General features: G+C 34.5%; 2 protein-coding genes across 3 annotated transcripts in view; one reads left to right on the top strand and one right to left on the bottom strand.

Annotated features, from left to right (window-relative positions):
* The first annotated feature begins 433 nt into the window (after positions 1-433).
* On the top strand, positions 434-10,012 carry SYCP3 (synaptonemal complex protein 3). The gene is made up of 9 exons (XM_045465438.1): positions 434-531; positions 1,384-1,529; positions 2,038-2,104; positions 2,249-2,283; positions 2,560-2,677; positions 4,010-4,109; positions 6,541-6,639; positions 9,596-9,700; positions 9,832-10,012. The coding sequence occupies exons 1-9, from the start codon at positions 482-484 to the stop codon at positions 9,883-9,885; spliced, it is 774 nt and encodes a 257-aa protein (XP_045321394.1). The 5' UTR covers positions 434-481; the 3' UTR covers positions 9,886-10,012.
* Positions 9,738-18,028, bottom strand: part of CHPT1 (choline phosphotransferase 1) — a 31,458-nt gene continuing 23,167 nt past the window's right edge. Inside the window, exons 6-9 of one of the 2 annotated variants that reach the window (XR_006709230.1) lie at positions 15,488-15,646; positions 14,912-15,037; positions 12,561-12,760; positions 9,738-9,911 (exon numbers count right to left, since the gene is read on the bottom strand). Coding sequence is in view for 1 of the 2 variants with exons in the window: in XM_045465437.1 (XP_045321393.1) it covers positions 9,867-9,911; positions 12,650-12,760; positions 14,912-15,037; positions 15,488-15,646 (441 nt within the window). In the remaining variant the exon portion in view is untranslated. The remainder of the gene's footprint in view (positions 9,912-12,560; positions 12,761-14,911; positions 15,038-15,487; positions 15,647-18,028) is intronic. The other variant, XM_045465437.1, reaches the window with a different exon arrangement.

The raw sequence follows: 18,028 nt of genomic DNA, 5'->3' as shown, positions 1-18,028 counted from the left end.
TTGTATGGCCCAAACGCAAACAAAACCAAGCAAGTTTAACGGCACATATGTAAGGCAACAAAATAAGAAAACAGGAGGATGAAGATTTACACAAAATTCGGGATAATTAAAAAAAAAAAAATCTCTTAAAGGGGAATGGTGGGGGATGGGATGGTAAGGCAATCCTGAAGAAATTCCAAGAGTTCTGGTAAAATTCTACTTCACAAATGACATGGTGTTTAACCATGTTTCATTACTTACATATTCTTCTGCAATTTTCAAATACTACCAAAATTTGAAACTTAAAAATCAAAACTAGACAAGAACATACCTCAACCATACTAGACGCGCAGGCTACCGCCCGCAAGGCACTCTGGGTCAGCAGTCTCGTGGTCAGTTGCCCGTGGGGGCGGAACCTGTGGCCTTCTATAGGCATGCGCGCTACCACCAGCCAATCAGCGACGCCCCCAGACGAGGGTCGCTTGGCTATTCTCCCGCGGGAATGCTGAGTTGCCTCAGAAGAACGTCGCGACAGCCAAGCAGATACCTCAGGTGAGGTGCTGGGTTGTAGGATGCTGGAGTGGCGGGGACACCCGTAGAAAGACCTATATCTGTGGTCATCGGCCATTGGGGGTTTTTTCAGGGGTGAGGAGGGGAAGATTTTGTCTAGCGCGGGAGAAGGAGCCAGGGGCTACTCTTAATTTGTGAGGCAAATCTTTCCGACTGGCACTACCTGGGTGCGGCCTCTGACGGGAAAATCAAGTCCGTGAACTTCACCGAAGGCAGGGCCTTGAGCAGGCGAGGGCCAGGTGGAAAGCCGCGGGCTGAGTGGGTTCTGACAGGTCTCGAGACCCTGAGCAAATTTATCTCTGGGGAGGAGGTGGGCCTTCGTCTGTGGGCGCATCTCTCCCTCGTCCCCGCCCCAAACCCGTCAGAAAGAATTAAAATGAACCGAGGGCGTCTCTTCGTTTGTCCTCGATGTCTATGTTGTGAAAAATCTTAGGTGGAATTGTTATTTTCCGAGGCACAGATTGCAGAACGTTTTTATTTTATATTTATTTTGCTGTAAACTCATTTTGGGGCATGCTCACGACCGATCCTGTCAACAACTACAATTTTGCTCTGTGACTGAAATGCACAAACTAGATTTGCCCGAATTTAGCCAGAATCCGGCAGAAGCGGGACTAAAATTCAGATCTCAGTCCTCAGGTGCAAACTCACCGTCGACGCTGTCTTTATCTTCTTTGTTAACTTTCGGGCCAACAGATTAAGTGAGGAGACTCCCCAAATGTTATTCACCTAAGATAGTCTTTATTTGATAGCGCTAATTTTGAAATTTACCAGTTTACTTAAATGGTGTCTTTGGATTCAGAAGGTTTGAGAGACTTACTTTTTAAAAGTCAGAAAACAACTAAATATGGTGCCATCTGGAAGAAAGCATACAGGGAAATCTGGGAAGACATCAGTGGAGGATCAGGTGGTAAGAGCCTATGACTTTGAGAAAGAAGATAAAAAGGATCTGAGTGGTTCAGAGGAGGATGTCACTGAAGGTACAGTATATCTAATATTGTTGGGCAGTGACCATGTCCTGTACTTCACTTGTTTTGAATGCACTACATTTTAAACGATAATAAAACTTTATTTGTAAAGCATTTTGATGTGCTTCATGTTTCTCATTTGGAGTTAGAAAAGCTTACACAGCATCTCTTGCCTTTACAGTCATTATTCTCCAGATGTCTGATTGATTGGTAAATAAAATATATAACATTTATGGCATAAATAAATATAATATGTAAAAATAAGTAAGTACAAACCTGGCCTATTATGACATTAAGACGGGAAGACTTGCAAAATTGTTCCTATAAAATGGTCATGGATCCTGATTTAATTGCATCCAAACTGCAGAGAAAGTACTGTGTTTATATGTCTGCTTTAAACAGTAATGTTGGCAAAAAATCCTAAAAGGCCTCAAAATTAAGATACTACACCATGAAAAATTACCATGAAAAATGGCATACTTAGTTTTGAAAATATTTTTCTTTCTTATTGTCAATGCAGGGAAGACTCCAGTAATTGATAAGCACGGGAAGAAAAGGACTTCTGCAGGAATATTTGAAGATATGGGGTGATGTGCTCAAAATAATTTTTTCCTGTTATATAAAGTACTTTAAGAAAAGTCTACTTGGTTGTCCAGCAACTATTGTATGTAAAATACTGGGTGTGTGATATTTTGATCCTTAATTAAAAGCTTTTTGATGTAATTTCACAGGGGTGAAGTACAAAATATGCTGGAAAGATTTGGAGGTATGTTTTAGGAGATATCTATTTTTCATGTTTAGCTTTTTTAAATCATTTCTAAATTAAACAATTTAGTTAGGAAAGTCAGAATTGGGATAGTAATAGCTGAAAGTTTTCTTAGAAAAAAAGCAGTCTTGCTTTTTAATATTATACTTTAAGATTTAATTTTAAATGTCTTTCCAAAACTGTTGAACCAACTGTACCCCTATTTAATTTGAACATGTGGCAACAAAATAATTTTCATCAACATTAAGTTTTAATAAGTATTTATTTTCAATAAAGCTGACATTAACAAGGCTCTCCTTGCCAAGAGAAAAAGACTAGAAATGTATACCAAGGCTTCTCTCAAGACTAGTAACCAGAAAATTGAACATGTTTGGAAAACCCAACAAGAACAAAGGTAAGGTTGTTGGTTTTCACAGACACAATGTTTGTATCATTTCTTAGTATCCATTGGTGCAAATTATGAAAAATACTATCATTTTCTATTTATTGGTGCCTCTAGTAAAAAATATATTTGGCTTTACTTTTCTCTAAGTCCTTTCTTTAGTCTTATAACCGTACTCCCTCATAGACTTGAGGTGATTTCCTAGAAATCAGTGATTATCTTTTTCTCCATTTAAATAACCATTGAGTTTTTTTTACTATAAAGGTTATTTATATTCATTCTATAAATTCACAGACTGAATAAAAAGTAAATGTCATCTAAATTATGAGTCTTGTGATAGTTACCTATTTAACAATGTAGAAAAGGATCAATCTTATTGTAAATAATCTGTATATTTTATTTTACTTTATTTTTATTTTTTTTTTTTTAACGTTTATTTATTTTTGGGACAGAGAGAGACAGAGCATGAACAGGGGAGGGGCAGAGAGAGAGGGAGACACAGAATTGGAAACAGGCTCTAGGCTCTGAGCCATCAGCCCAGAGCCTGACGCGGGGCTCGAACTCACGGACCGCGAGATCGTGACCTGGCTGAAGTCGGACGCTTAACCGACTGCGCCATCCAGGCGCCCCAATAATCTGTATATTTTAGCTGATGGCTTAATGTTACTGTTTACAAAATCATTGTCATACCAAAATGGGGAAAAATTAAGTGAAATATTTCTATTTGGAAATCTTATGATAAACATAGTAACTTCATTGAATCTGTTTATCATATCAGAAACTATATTCAGTTGGAGAAAATGAGAAATAAACTGCATGGAGATAAAATGAAGTTTTCTGGAAAATTTGTATATATAATAAAACTTCCATAGATTTTAAGAACTAAAGCATACAAGAGGGATTTTCTGTCAGCTGGTTAGGAAAATAAATACTTCTAGAATCAGCATAAATCATTATTTTACTTTTTGTTTTCACATCTGAAAATTTAAGGAGCCATTATTTCCTTCCTTTATTGTAGTATTAATTATGTCAAATCAGTTTTGTTTTGAATGTTTTTTCTATTATTGGTATGAAATATGATAATACTCATTCTTTTTTTTTTTTTTTTTAATTTTTTTTTTTCAAAGTTTATTTATTTTTGGGACAGAGAGAGACAGAGCATGAACGGGGGAGGGGCAGAGAGAGAGGGAGACACAGAATCGGAAACAGGCTCCAGGCTCTGAGCCATCAGCCCAGAGCCCGACGCGGGGCTCGAACTCACGGACCGCGAGATCGTGACCTGGCTGAAGTCGGACGCTTAACCGACTGCGCCACCCAGGCGCCCCTCATTCTTATGTTTTACAGGCAGAAGCTTAATCAAGAGTATTCTCAGCAATTTCTGGCTTTGTTTCATCAGTGGGATATAGATGTGCAGAAAGCTGAGGAACAAGAAGAAAAACTAGCTGTTAGTATCACACTTAGTTTTATAATTAATCTATTATAACCAAGTATCAAGTAGGAATGGAGAGCCTAGATGTGTAGTAGATCTGTAACACTCAGCTGGGTTTCACTTCCCATGCTGGCTATGTGTTTTGGCCCTGCTGAACGGTAAACCAGAGAATTATGGGTACACACCGTATTTATAAAAGCTGTTGTTCCTGTATTGGTTGTGATTCTTGCAGTTCCAAGTGACAGAAATTGTCAAGGTACAAAAAACATTATTGGTTTATATAAAAGAAGTCCAGGAGTAGTTTGGTTTCAGGCATAGCAGGATGGGTATAAGGAAGGATTGTTTACATAGTGTCATTTGGGCTCTGTCTCCAGCTCTTAATAGGCTCTTTCAGTGTGGTAAGCAAGATAGCTTCTTGCATTTGTAAACTTGCTACAAGTTTAGTAACCTCAGTGGATTAAAATAGACTTTCTCAATAATTTGCAGAAAGAAAAGTCCATTGGAGGAATATCATTGATCTAGTTTGGATCATTTGCCCATTCCTGAATGAGTCATTATGGTTAAAACATGGTTTACTTTTAATGACTAGACTGTTGTTACATGCCCATCTTTATAGGAGATGGAAGTGAGAACCTCCCATATATAGCTATGTTAACTATCCTTGTATTTAATTCTTTCATTTATAAAATTATCACAGATTTCTTATTTAAGAGCTAAGGTACTATTCATATTAAATAATCTTAGGGGTTGGTTGATCAGCTCAGTTTTAGAAATGTTAATATGAAACAACCAAGGGGATGTGTTGAGTAGGCCATTGCTATATGAGTCTGGAGTTCTGGAAAGAGACATGAGTTGAACTTACAAAGTTGGGAATTCTCAACATAAATACATCATTTAACCATGAGATTGGATAAAATCACCAAGGGAGCAATTGTAAATGTGAAAGAGAAGTAAGTCTAAGAACTGAGCTCTGGAATAGGTACTTCAGTGTTTAGAGTTCAAGAAGATGAGGGAGAACCAGTAAAGGAGATTGAGAATGAGTGGCCTAATAGGTAGAAAAAAAGACTCCAAGTGAAGTCAAGAAAGCCTTTGAAGAGAGAGGATAAACTTTGTCATATGCTACTTATAGGCCACATAGGGTGGATTTGGCAATGTGGAGGTTGTTGGTGTTCTTGATCAGAATGATTTGGTAGAAAAGAGAGTACAAAAAGTTGACTGGAATGAGAATAAGAGAGAATAGGAAAGATAGAAATGGGGTGGTAGCCTGAGTAGAAAAGGAATAGTGTGTGGTTTTTTGTTTAAGAATGGAGAAAGAGCAACATGTTTGTGTGCTGATAAGAATAATCTTGAGAAAAAATAAGGAATTGAAAGAGGGGGACAATTGCTAAATTCTTTAGAATGGTTGGGACATGTGAAAAAGTTGGCTGTAGCAGAGAACAAGGATAGTTCATCCTTAAAAATAGGAAATAAGGTAGAGTATGTGAACACAGATAGATGTAGTTGTGTAGGTAGATATGGTGATGGGGACCAAAGTTCTTTTTGGATTACTTCTATTTATTTAGTGAAATAATTAAGGTCATTGGATGGTAGAAAAGAAGTTGCTTTTTGAAGTCAAATGAGAAGGTATAAAATACTTTCCTGAAGAGTGGGCCAGTGAATAGACTAGGAAAATGTAATTTCCAAGTAGCGTTAAGGACCAATTTAGGCTAGTGATCACAGTGATCATGATTTAAAGTGAGACCTGCCAGCATATAAGTGTGGGGTTTTCTGAAGTCATGACCAGCTACAGCTCCAAAGTTGAATTTAAAGAGTTCAGAGTATCTAACACATGGTTACTATGAAGTTTGCTATTGTTAATACTATGTAGAGGTTGCAGATACTGGCAATTACAAAATCTAGGGTATGAGTATGTGCATGAATGGCTAAAGTAGAATGGGAGACAAAAAAACCATTGATGGAAAGTAGGCCAAGAAACTGAAAAATCAAAATTATTGGAAGGATTAGCCAGGGTGATACTGAAAGCACCAAGAATTAAAACATATTTTGTGTATTGTTAAGTGTTCCTACTCAATGGCTGTTAGGTTTATTACATTATTGTTGTATATGATGGTGAACTTGGTAGTAATAGTTAAAATAGTGTTGATTAATTTTTTTAATGTTTATTTTTGAGAGAGGGGCACAGAGAGAAAGGGAGACAGAGAATCCGAGGCAGGTTCCATCCAGGTTCTGAGCTGTCAGCATAAAGTGAGATGCAGGGCTCAAACTCACGGGCCATGAAATCATGACCTGAACTGAAGTCGGATGCTTAACCGACTGAGTCACCCAGGTGCCCCTTAAAACAGTGTTGATTCAAAAACTATACGTTTTAAACTTAATGCAGAATTATTTTTTGTTAAATTTTAAATTTTATCCAAATTGTTATAATTTTTTTCTTTTACATTTGTAGAACCTGTTTCGACAGCAACAAAAGGCTTTTCAACAATCTAGAATTGTTCAGAACCAGAGACTGAAAACAATTAGACAGTTATATGAGCAGTTCATAAAGGTCTGTTGTATTTGGTTATGTAATACATTCTTATATAACATTATATTTGGAAATAGAAGATAATTTTTTCCTTCTAAGTTTAAGGGAAAAATTTTGCTTACATATTTTAAATTCTTACTTTCCATTTTGTTACAAGTGTTAAATATATTTTCATTTCAAGACTCTAATGTTATCGTGGGGATTATTAAAAACAGGAAATGGTGAATTGGGAATTTTACCTAAATGTACATATTATGCATAAAATTCATACTTTATTAACTTTAGTAATAGTTCTATCTTAACTAAAAATAGAATGTCCATTAATTATTTCTAGGTAGTCTTTTACTTGTCTTTGTATCTCTAATATTTGCTAAATAGAAAGTACCCAATTGAAAATGAGGAATATCTTATTTTTTACTGTATTATATATGTGCTTTATGGTATATATGCTTTTAGGATTATTACAGTGACTAAAAATAGCTTTATATGCCATCTTATAATCGTAAGAGATGGCTCATAGAATAGAATGAAAAAAGCCAGTTGATTAAAAATTTGTGGATTGAGAATTAGCTGACACATATGCATATTAGCAAATTGTGGTTTGTGGCATTGCCCTCTTATTCATGCAGATACATATTTTTTTAGTATCAGTTCATAGGAGTTCATTGGAATCCTGCACGTACTTTTTTTTTTTTTTTTTTGATGTGGGGGATTCTTTTAGATAATCTTGTTCAAATATTAAAATGTCACCCCTTTTAAAGGAATTGGGATGCTCTGAATAAACTAGTAAAATAGTTTAAAACAATTATTTTTAAAGAAGTTTAATATGTATGTACACCAAAGTTATTTTTAAAAGTGTTTCCAATCAGGTGCACCTTGGTGGCTCAGTTGGTTGAGTGTCTGACTTTGGCTTAGGTCATGATCTCATGGTTCAGTTTGTGAGTTCAAGGCCCACATCAGGCTCCCTGCTGTCATCGTGGAGTATGCTTTGGATCCTCTGTCCCCCTCTCTCTGCCCCCCTCCCAATTGCGCTCTCTCAAAAATAAATACATGTTTTTTTAAAAAAGATCCCAATCAGCTTGCTTTAATGCACTCTAAAAACCATTTGCTAATTGGTAAAGGTAGGTGAAGTACTAGATTTTTTAAAAATCTTATCACTAAATGTTACACTTAGATTAGGAATTTTAGTATTATATTTGATTCCTACATCTCCCTTATTCTTCACATCCATTTATTAGTAGGTCCTGTAATTTTTGCTTCTGCAGTGGTTCTTTCAATTCCCAGTGCTACTATCCTAGTTTACAACCTCATCATTCTTTGCTTATACTATTAAACCTCAACTGATCTTTCTGTTCTTCAAACTACCCTTCATAGGTCTGTCATACTATCTTCCTAAAACATCTTTTCCCTCCTGAAAAAGTCAGTAACTTCTCATTTTCAATTCTTAGGTATTCAAGATCTCCCTCCCACCCCAGCCCATAATGTTATCTTCTTTTTATGCTTCAATTACTACATTTGTCTGGTAATTCCCACTCCTCCAGATAATTGCTTTCTCTGAACTCACTCACTATGTACTTCCATTATGCTTATGCTCTTGCCCTAAAATACTTTTACTTTCTTTATCTATTGAAATTGCATTCTTTTCACAACTAAATTGGAATTAATCGTGTATTTTCTACTACATAGCCATAGCAAGTTGCATTTCCATTCCTGTTACAAAATTTTGCATTGATTATATGTTTCTTCTTACTGTGATAAGAGCGTGATCATGTATTATTATTTCTAAATTTTTCCATACACTTAATATAGTACTTTTTATATAGTAGGAGTTATATAGTAGGAGTAGTAACAAACACTGTTTGTTAGATGAATAGTAAAGATTTATAACATAATTTTTTTCTCATAAATTGAAAAAAGTATATTATAGATCATTTTATTCCCTCTAATAAATTCACACCCCACTATTAGTCATAATAATATAATAACATAACTACCTGATATTTTGAAAGCTTATTAGAAATTTTAAAAATTATGGTATTCTTTTTTTTGGTTCTATTTTGACCTTAACAGCTCATTAACTTGTTATTTTGAGTAAAATACACTACTGTCGTACCTCCTATAATAACATTTGATCCATGTCTGATGCTTTTAATTCCTTTAGTGCATGTCTTGGTTTCTTCTATTAGAAAATTTTTATTTAGGGGCGCCTGGGTGGCGCAGTCGGTTAAGCGTCCGACTTCAGCCAGGTCACGATCTCGCGGTCCATGAGTTCGAGCCCCGCGTCAGGCTCTGGGCTGATGGCTCAGAGCCTGGAGCCTGTTTCCGATTCTGTGTCTCCCTCTCTCTCTGCCCCTCCCCCGTTCATGCTCTGTCTCTCTCTGTCCCAAAAATAAATAAACGTTGGGGAAAAAAAAAAAAAAAAGAAAAGAAAATTTTTATTTAGATAAATAGTGCACATTATTTAAAGATCCTACCTTTAAAAACATTTTTTTTAAGTTTATTTGAGAGAGAGTATGAGCGTGAGCAGAGGAGGGGCAGAGAGAGAGGGAGAGAGAATCTCAAGCAGGCTCTGTGCTGCCAGTGCAAAGCCCAACATGGTACTCAAACTCATGAACTGTGAGATCATGACCTGAGCCGAAATCAAGATGGGATGCTTAACCAACTCAGCATCCCAGGCACCGCTTTAATTTTTTTTTAATGTTTATTTTTGAGAGAGAGAGAGCACGAGTAGGGGAGGGGCAGAGAGTGAGGGAGACATAGAATCTGAAGCAGTCTCCAGGCTCTGAGTTGTCAGCACAAGAGGCCGATGCAGGGCTCAAACCCACTGACTGCAAGATTGTGACCTGAGCCAAGTCGGACACTTAACCGACTGAGCCACCCAGGCACCCCTGAAGATCCTACTTTTGAATACTAATTATACAAGTTTAGAATCTGAGATGAAAAGTGGTGGTAACTGAACTAGCCTTTTGCGTTTTAGAGTATGGAGGACTTGGAAAAGAATCATGATAATCTACTTACGGGCGCACAAAATGAACTTAGAAAAGAAATGGCTATGTTGCAAAAAAAAATTATGATGGAAACTGTAAGTCACTATATTTTAAATTGAGAAAAAATAAGGATTAATGCAAGCACTGAAATATTTTATTTGCTGAAATATGTATAACACTTATCTAAAAATTAAACAAATGTTTAATATTTCCTTTCACATAACAGCAGCAGCAAGAGATGGCAAGTGTTCGAAAGTCTCTTCAATCCATGTTATTCTGATGACTCTTTGAAGGAAGAACTTGAACCTAAATGATATGATACAATTATAACATTAGCTAAGAAGAATGTAATTGTTTAGAGTGGTTTAAAAATTCTAGTTTAAAATAATACATCGTGTTAATCTTTAGCTTCAGTGCAAGAACCCCTTTCTGTTAACTTTCACATAAAGCTGAACAGTTATGTGAGTAGTAGCAATTCCTAAATTATATATACTAAGCCTTCAGTTCTTTAATAGTAATTGTGAATTTTTCTCTTTAACACTTGTCAATTAATTTTTAGCAATAAAAATGATTTAATTTCAGGTTTTGGCTTCAGTGTATCTGCATTAGTCCCAAAAGGTAGAAAGCACAAGCATAAAAGGTTAAATTGTTCTTAAGAAAAAATGTACAAAATCTATGTTATATATACATCCTATCATGTATACTCAGTAAGTTGCACAACCAATTCTAATGAAATTAAGATTTCAAAAAATCTATTCTATTGACTTATAAAATTTATTAAAAGAAACCTAAGTTTGTGTTCAGAAATAAATTAAACTGCTAAAAACTATTAAGAAAACCAAACAAGATCTATAAATAATCAGTTTTAAGACGTGGATTTGTGAATATGTCATTTCCACAAAAACATCAAAATGCCATTTAATTGGATTTGGTCCACAATTAAATGACACATGCCCTTAGTAATGATTAAACGTATATCTAACATACTTAATTACTTATGGTTTAAATGCTTCACATTTGTCTTTAAGTTACCTAGAAAATATTTTGTTTTTCAGTTTTAATATTCAGTAAATATATAGAAGTTTGATTACATTCATTTCCAAACGAACAGTTGATTTTATACCTTGTCTCTAAAAATACGCATTTTTTTAAACATAGCATAACATATGAAACACTTGATTTAATAAATATTAAATTGTTTCACATTTGTTTGAAATAAGTTAAACTTACTGTTTTTTGCTGAAATTGCTTTCATTGAATCAGTCAAAACAAAAATATGCCCTTAGAGGAAAAGGAGTGATTTTCTCCTGTTTTTCCATGTTTTAAATTCTAATTTTTACCCCTATTACCCACTTTTACCTTAGTTAAGATTTTCCAAGCCTAAAAAATAAGCCCATACTGATTCTCTTTTTCTAGCTGTGATAAGTTATACAAGAAAAAATGAATGATTATCTAAGGAGACAGTTCCAATTTTTTTTTTTTTGCATTTTGTAAAGGACTTCCCTTTTAAGCCAAAGTTGGAATGTAAATCTTAAGTACTATTCAAACACTTTAAAAAGTCCTATCCAAACACTTTAAAAAGTTTACCAATAGTTAGAGGCAAAATAAGTACTCCAGAGTGATTTCTATGTACTTAATTTACATATTTTTTCCTTTTAAAGAATAATCCCCTTTCACTATTTTTTCAATATACCTTTTTATTGTCTAAGACACAGTATGTGTTCATTACTCCTTTAATTTTGATTATTTCATCGTATGGCTTAAGGTCTACAGACTGTTGGATAAAATTAAAAATAAGGTAAGATGGGAGTGTGAATCACAACAATCCTTGTAATAGTTCTAATTTTCATAATGAGCAACATAAATGCTTTTAAGTGAGAGTGGAAAGATCATCAGTACATAATGTATTTAGTGGTGGGACAACTGATATTTATATCATCTCCCTATCATGAGCCCATGTGTATTTAAGGTTAATTTTGCTGAAATTTTAAAGGGAAGATATTGCCATGTTTTCATAAATTACTAATTTTCTTATGTCAACTGTGCTTTAGCTGCTGTTTAATGATTCATAAAAGGGAATGTTTAAAGTCCACTTTTTTGTGAAAATTAATTTTAACTCAGAATATCAAGGAATGTATAAAGATTCATTTGTTGTCTGAACTGGTAAGACAAATTCCTTTTAGTAAATACAAATTATAGAAAATTCCAGTAGCCCATTTAAATTCTAGTTGCAAGCAAGTATTTCTTTTTATACAACAGTAATTAACATACCTCTTTTGAAAAATGGCTAATTAAAAAAAATCATAACATCATTTGACTCAATAATTACAGTATTACAATCCATGAACTTATATGGTATTATGAACTCATTTGTCAATTTTTAGCAATTAAAGTAAGCATTGCCCTTAATATGGCTAAAATCCTTTAAGTCCTAAATTTTTTTTTAATTTTTTTTTTTTTAGCGTTTATCCATTATTGAGAGACAGACACAGAGCGTGAGCAGGGAAGGGGTAGAGAGAGGGTGAGACACAGAATCCAAAGTAGGCTCCAGGCTCTGAGCTGTCAGCACAGAGCCGGATGCGGGGCTCGAACTCACAAACTGCGAGATCATGACCTGAGCCGAAGTCAGTTGCCTCACCAACTGAACCATCCAGGCGCCCCAAGTCCTAAATTTTTATGTAATCCCTTAGCAATGAAAACCCAAAGTATCTGATAAAGATTTCTGAGATAAAGAGACTCATCTTTAGAACCACAGTGATTTACTTTCTTATCCTCAGAAAATTGAAATTTCTTTCTTTGGCTTTCTTTTTAACTAATATATTGTAATACTCTGGTAATACCTGTGATCAAAAATGTTGATATACAGTGAGGGCTTTACAACTGAAATAAACATAATGGAATCTACAGGACTTAATGTTTTACATTCAAATATAACCTTATTTATTGTATACTAGCCTCCTGCAAAGGGGAATTTCCTTCACTCATAGGTTCCCCTAACTGCTTCTCCTCTTTTCCTTGGGCTATTAGTCAATATGCTTGTGAACCTGTTCAGGTGCTTCATGACATGAAGTCTTGAAGATATTTAGATGAAGGTGTCTTGAAATTTGCAGGCACAAAGCACTAAAGTACATCATCATATCAAATGAAGAAATGACCTTTGGAAGCAAAAAAAAAAAAAAAAAAAAAAAAAATTAGGGCCTATCTTTTCTGAAGCAGCAGTTATTTTTCTGTCCCCTTCCCTACCCCACCCCCCCAGAATCTCAAACCTTAACCTAAATTCTTCAACGAGAAAATTACATTTTAGAGTACTTTCATATATTTCATATTTGGACCTCACTATAATCCTCTGGAACATGCAGGATATTTCACAGTTATAAAAACAGGCTCAGAATGGTAAAAGGCCTAGACAAAAATACAAAAGCTGGAAAGTAACAGAACTTGTCTTCTGACTCCACATTCTTTCAATTTTCTGCTATGCAACAAAGTCATAAATTTTCTATTAGAAGGGACTATTAGTCACTTAATAAAATCATCCCATCATATACATTTCTTTTTCCTTTGAGATGGTTTTAAGAAATAAAGGCCTGGAAAAGATACAATAGTTAAGGAGAGGAAGGACCTTATGTTTTTGTTTGGTCCACAACCAAACTATACGTCATCATATAGTGTTTTTTGTTGTTTTTTAATTGTGATCGACATAGTGTTTTAGAGAAAAGTTCAATTTGCCTTCATCACCATAATCTCTACCAGTGGCATAAACCAGGCCAACTCATGACAAAATAAGTACCTGATTTTTTTTTTTTTTTCAAGTAGGCTCCATGCACAATGTGGGGCTTGAACTCACAACCCTTAGATCAACAGTTTCATGCTCTACTGACTGCGCCAGCCAGGCACCTGGTTCTTGAATTTTTAACACCTGATGTTTTAATTACATTAACAATTCCATTTGGCAATGTATATTTAACTTTAGTAAAAGAAACCCTACATTGAATTTTTGGATATTTTGAATAATTACCCCCTATTTTTAAAATTTAGATTGTTTTGGAGCCCTAAAAATATGTATAGTGGATAGCAAATTAAAGAAAATTATTCTGATTTTTGAACACTTTTTAGACTATTGCCTGAAAAACTTCTGAGGATTAAGATTTACATCTCACTACCATTTAAAAAATGAAAGATTTTTGAATGGACCATGAATGGGTATTAAGCTATTTACTCCAGAAAAAAAATAATACTGTAGAACATAGTATAAGGATCATCAGATGTATTATGGTCCATGCACAGAACAGATAATATTTTAATGCTTAAATCTAACAAATACAGTAAATTATTCAAATTACCAAGAGATTCACTGAAGGATTTCTTTTAGCACACTTTAATATGTGTTTATGTATCACTAACAATTAGGTGAAAGTCACTGAGGTCCAGAGGTAGGGGAAAATACAGCAAAGTTGTTCAGAACCACTATTAACTGAAGACCATAAAGACAATATCTCAATAAAATAAAAAATTGAATAATGCTCCCTTTATCCATGTTTGTGATTAAGGTGTTAACAATAGTGATTTTCTTTTCTTCAGATGGCTAGAGCTTCTCTCTTAAGCACCATAATTCTATGTTTTATAATCATTTTGAATAGAAACTAATATATGTATTACGTATATACCACTTTCTTAAGTAGAATGTAGACAATGATAATTTAACCTTTGCTTGATGAATCATCATTATTGATATAAATTATGCACTGTCCTCATGAGGCATACAGGTACATCAGGTTGCCTAATTCTAGCACAAAATGGTCCCAGAATCCCATACTTGGTAATATTGTCTTTTCTATTTTGTTTCTTCACTATTAGCTGACAGTTCTTGATGCAATAAGTGCCCACATTTGCTAACACTAACTGCATCTAATTTACCAGTTACCTGCTATAAGCTCGGTATAATTCTAACAAGCTTGATTAAGTAAAAGTCAGACACTTAATAAGTATTTGCAGTTCTCTGGGCAGAGTGAAATCATTTTTGACATCTTTGTATTGTTTTTTGTAGGGGAGAAAAATATATTTTTAAGGTACACAGTTGTGTTTTTAAAGATTTAAGTTGTTGGAAGCCTGATCTCCAGCTAATGTGGGCCATTTCTATACACATACAAAAATGATTCACGGCTTAAAAGGAGTATATTTTTAATATTCAGAAACATTTACAGTATACACAGTGAGGCTATCTGCTATCTCACTGAAATGACTCTTAAGCATAGGGTTATCTGACATCTATTAAGAATAAATAAAAACCTTAGCAGAAAAGAACTTACCATTGCTATCCAAAGAACAACATATTCGTCTATAAAATTATTAAAGTATTGGTCTAAAAATAAAAGACCTGGGCCAAAAAAGACAGTGTCTTGAAGATACAGTTCACTTTTGGTCATGTGAGCTATCTATAAAAAAGTAAACAAAATAATTTCACTATTAAGTTTTAAATATTTTAGCTTTTACTTTTCAGGACAGAATCGTAACTTTAATTCACTATTAAGACAAAGATAAAGAGACCATTTAATCTCACATTTGATCCGGAAATACTGATTCTAAAACTTCTCAAATTCATGACTAGGTAGCTCAAAGTTCCCAATATTTAAATTCCTTGATATCAAAAAGTTATAGTTGATAATTACAGCTAAACAGATAATTAAAAGACTTACCATACAGAAAGGAAATTATCTCCCTGAATATAACATTAACTCATTCACAGTTTTACTTAGAACATGAATAGCTATTTATTGTAATGATAACATCATTAAAAACCTAACCATTGTATGGAATACTTTCCAGCTTTGTATTTGAGGACCCAGTACATTATTTACACCATGAAATATAAATTAATTTCTTACCACCAATTTTTGTGAGACTTTAGCAAAGACACATCCAAACATCAGGGTATAAAGACAAGGATGCTTTTCAAACACATTAGTTGCTGACTTTTTATAGATCATTATTGCCAATATAATAATTATTCCTATGTGGAGTCCAGGTGACAAAACACTAGTGCCCTAAGGGATAAATCAGAAAATCAGCATTATATTTTAGCACTACATTTATCACAGTGCAAACATTTTCTGAATATCTATTTTGTGTTAAGAATTAGAGACCTAAAGAAGGGAGAATGATGTCCATGGCCTAAAGGACTATGTAGATCTTAACTGTGCCTTCAAACTTCCACAAAACTATAGGGTTACAAAGAGGTAATACAGTGCCACAGATGTTTGATTTCAGTTTTATATACACCACACATTTTAAACTAACAACCACTAAAAAGTAACAATATGATCTATTCTATATAAAATTTTACTATGCTGAAGGCATAGTAAAAATCCAACATTTGGATTGCTAAATTAACATATTTTTGTCCAGATACTGGAATAAAGCTTAGCCTGCCATTTTAATTATTTATTTTTTTAACATTTTGTTTTTTAAATTTTTTTATTTATTTTTGAGAGAGAGAGCATGAGTGGGGGAGGGGCAAAGAGAGAGGGAGACACAGAATCTGAAGCAGACTCCAGGTTCTGATGTCAGCACAGAGCCCGACACAGGGCTCGAACCCACGAACCATGAGATCATGACCTGAGCCGAAGGCAGACCCTTAACTGACTGAGTCACCCAGGCGCCCCAAGATTTTATTTTTAAATAATCTCTACATCTAACATGGGTCTCAAATTTATAACCCTGAGATCAAGAGTCACATGCTTGATTAAGATAGCCAGGCATCCCAACCTACCAATTTTAAAAAATATTTTAACCACTGATTCGGAAGAGTTTAATTCTGCCCTGGTCTCTCTATGTACCAACACCTCCCACCCTCACCTTTTTTTGCATTTAGACTGCAAATGTCTTCTTGTGTAACACTGTAAATCCAGCCCATTACATTTTTACCTATGTGAATCAGGATTCTCTCAGTACTGCTTATCCTAAACAAAATTTAGGCTAAAAAAAGTAGTGCATTTATCTGTATTATGGTTCTGTGGATTTTATTCAAGAAAATCTGCTGCTAAAACCATCGGAAAAGCACCAGTTTAAGAGTTAGAAATCAACCACTTCTTAGCCATAGTGTTTGATTTTTTATCTTCCTTCAAAATATAATCAATTATTTCTTAATAAAATATTCTCTAAAGTAGACATTGATCCTGACTAAATCTTATTTTCTTTAGTGGAATTCATGTTCCAGGTAGTACTCTATCATCCATGGTCAAGCAACAAGTATTCATAAGTACCTCATGCACAGTGCTGTCCTGAGATCAACTGAAGAAAACACTTCATAAAACGCAAATTAATTTTTCCAAACATATCAGGACTTATGTATCTATATGATTTATATTTTGGTTTTGAATTATGTACATAATATGTATTCATAAATATTGATAATTTATGAATTATGTGGATTCCTTTGAAATTGTCTTGAGAGCTAGTTTATAAGTCATTTAAGAGAATGAGACTTTTTTTTTTACTAAAAATGTCATATTTCATGTTTACTACTCTTATTTATTAAATCTGGCTCCATATCACTTTCTTTTTTTTTCTTAAAATCAAATCTATCCTGAAAGGACAGAAATTTTGAACTACAATACCAAGGAAATCAAGGAGAGTAAGTTACAGCTCAAATGATTCTAAAAAGGCATTCCAACAATGTTTTGACAGAAGATGACGTCTTCTGTCCTACTGGACTAAGTACTTATCTTCTTAGGTTGTTTGTTTGTTTTTTTAATGTTTATTAATTTCTTTTGAGAGATAGAGAGAGATAGGGAGAATCCCAAGAAGGCTCTGCACTGCCAGTGCAGACTTGGCCTTGATTCCATGAACCACTGTGAGATCATGACCTGAGTGGAAATCAAGAGCCAAAGGCTTAACCAACTGAGTCACCCAGGTGCCCCTTTATCGTCTTATGTTTATCTTAAAGATGACAATATGGCTTTTAAAAAACATAAATATTGTATTTACTTAAAAAGCTGGCAGGAATTCTGACCCTTTCCCACATAAAAGCACTGAAGTTTAAAATATATATATATAAATAAATACATGGGGCGCCTAGGTGGCTCAGTTGGTTAAGCGTCCAACTTCGGCTCAGGTCATGATCTCATGGTTTGTGAGTTCAAGCCCTGCGTCAGGCTCTGCACTGACAGCTCAGAGCCTGGAACCTGCTTCAGATTCTGTGTCTCCCTCTCTCTCTGCCCCTCCCTGCTCACGTTGTCTCTCTCTGTCAAAAAATGAATAAACATTAAAAAACATTAAAAAAATAAATAAATACAAAAGTATTATAGTATGAGCAAAGGGGATGGGGAAAAATAGTTACAGAGAGGGAGGGAGGCAAACCACAAGAGACTCTTAAATACAGAGAACAAACTGAGGGTGGACAGAGGGGTGGGGGAGAGGGAAAATGG

Source organism: Leopardus geoffroyi, chromosome B4 (assembly GCF_018350155.1).
Source record: "Leopardus geoffroyi isolate Oge1 chromosome B4, O.geoffroyi_Oge1_pat1.0, whole genome shotgun sequence".
NCBI lineage: Eukaryota > Metazoa > Chordata > Mammalia > Carnivora > Felidae > Leopardus > Leopardus geoffroyi.
Note: the sequence above shows the minus strand (reverse complement) of the source record. Positions and strands in the feature narration are given on the sequence as shown.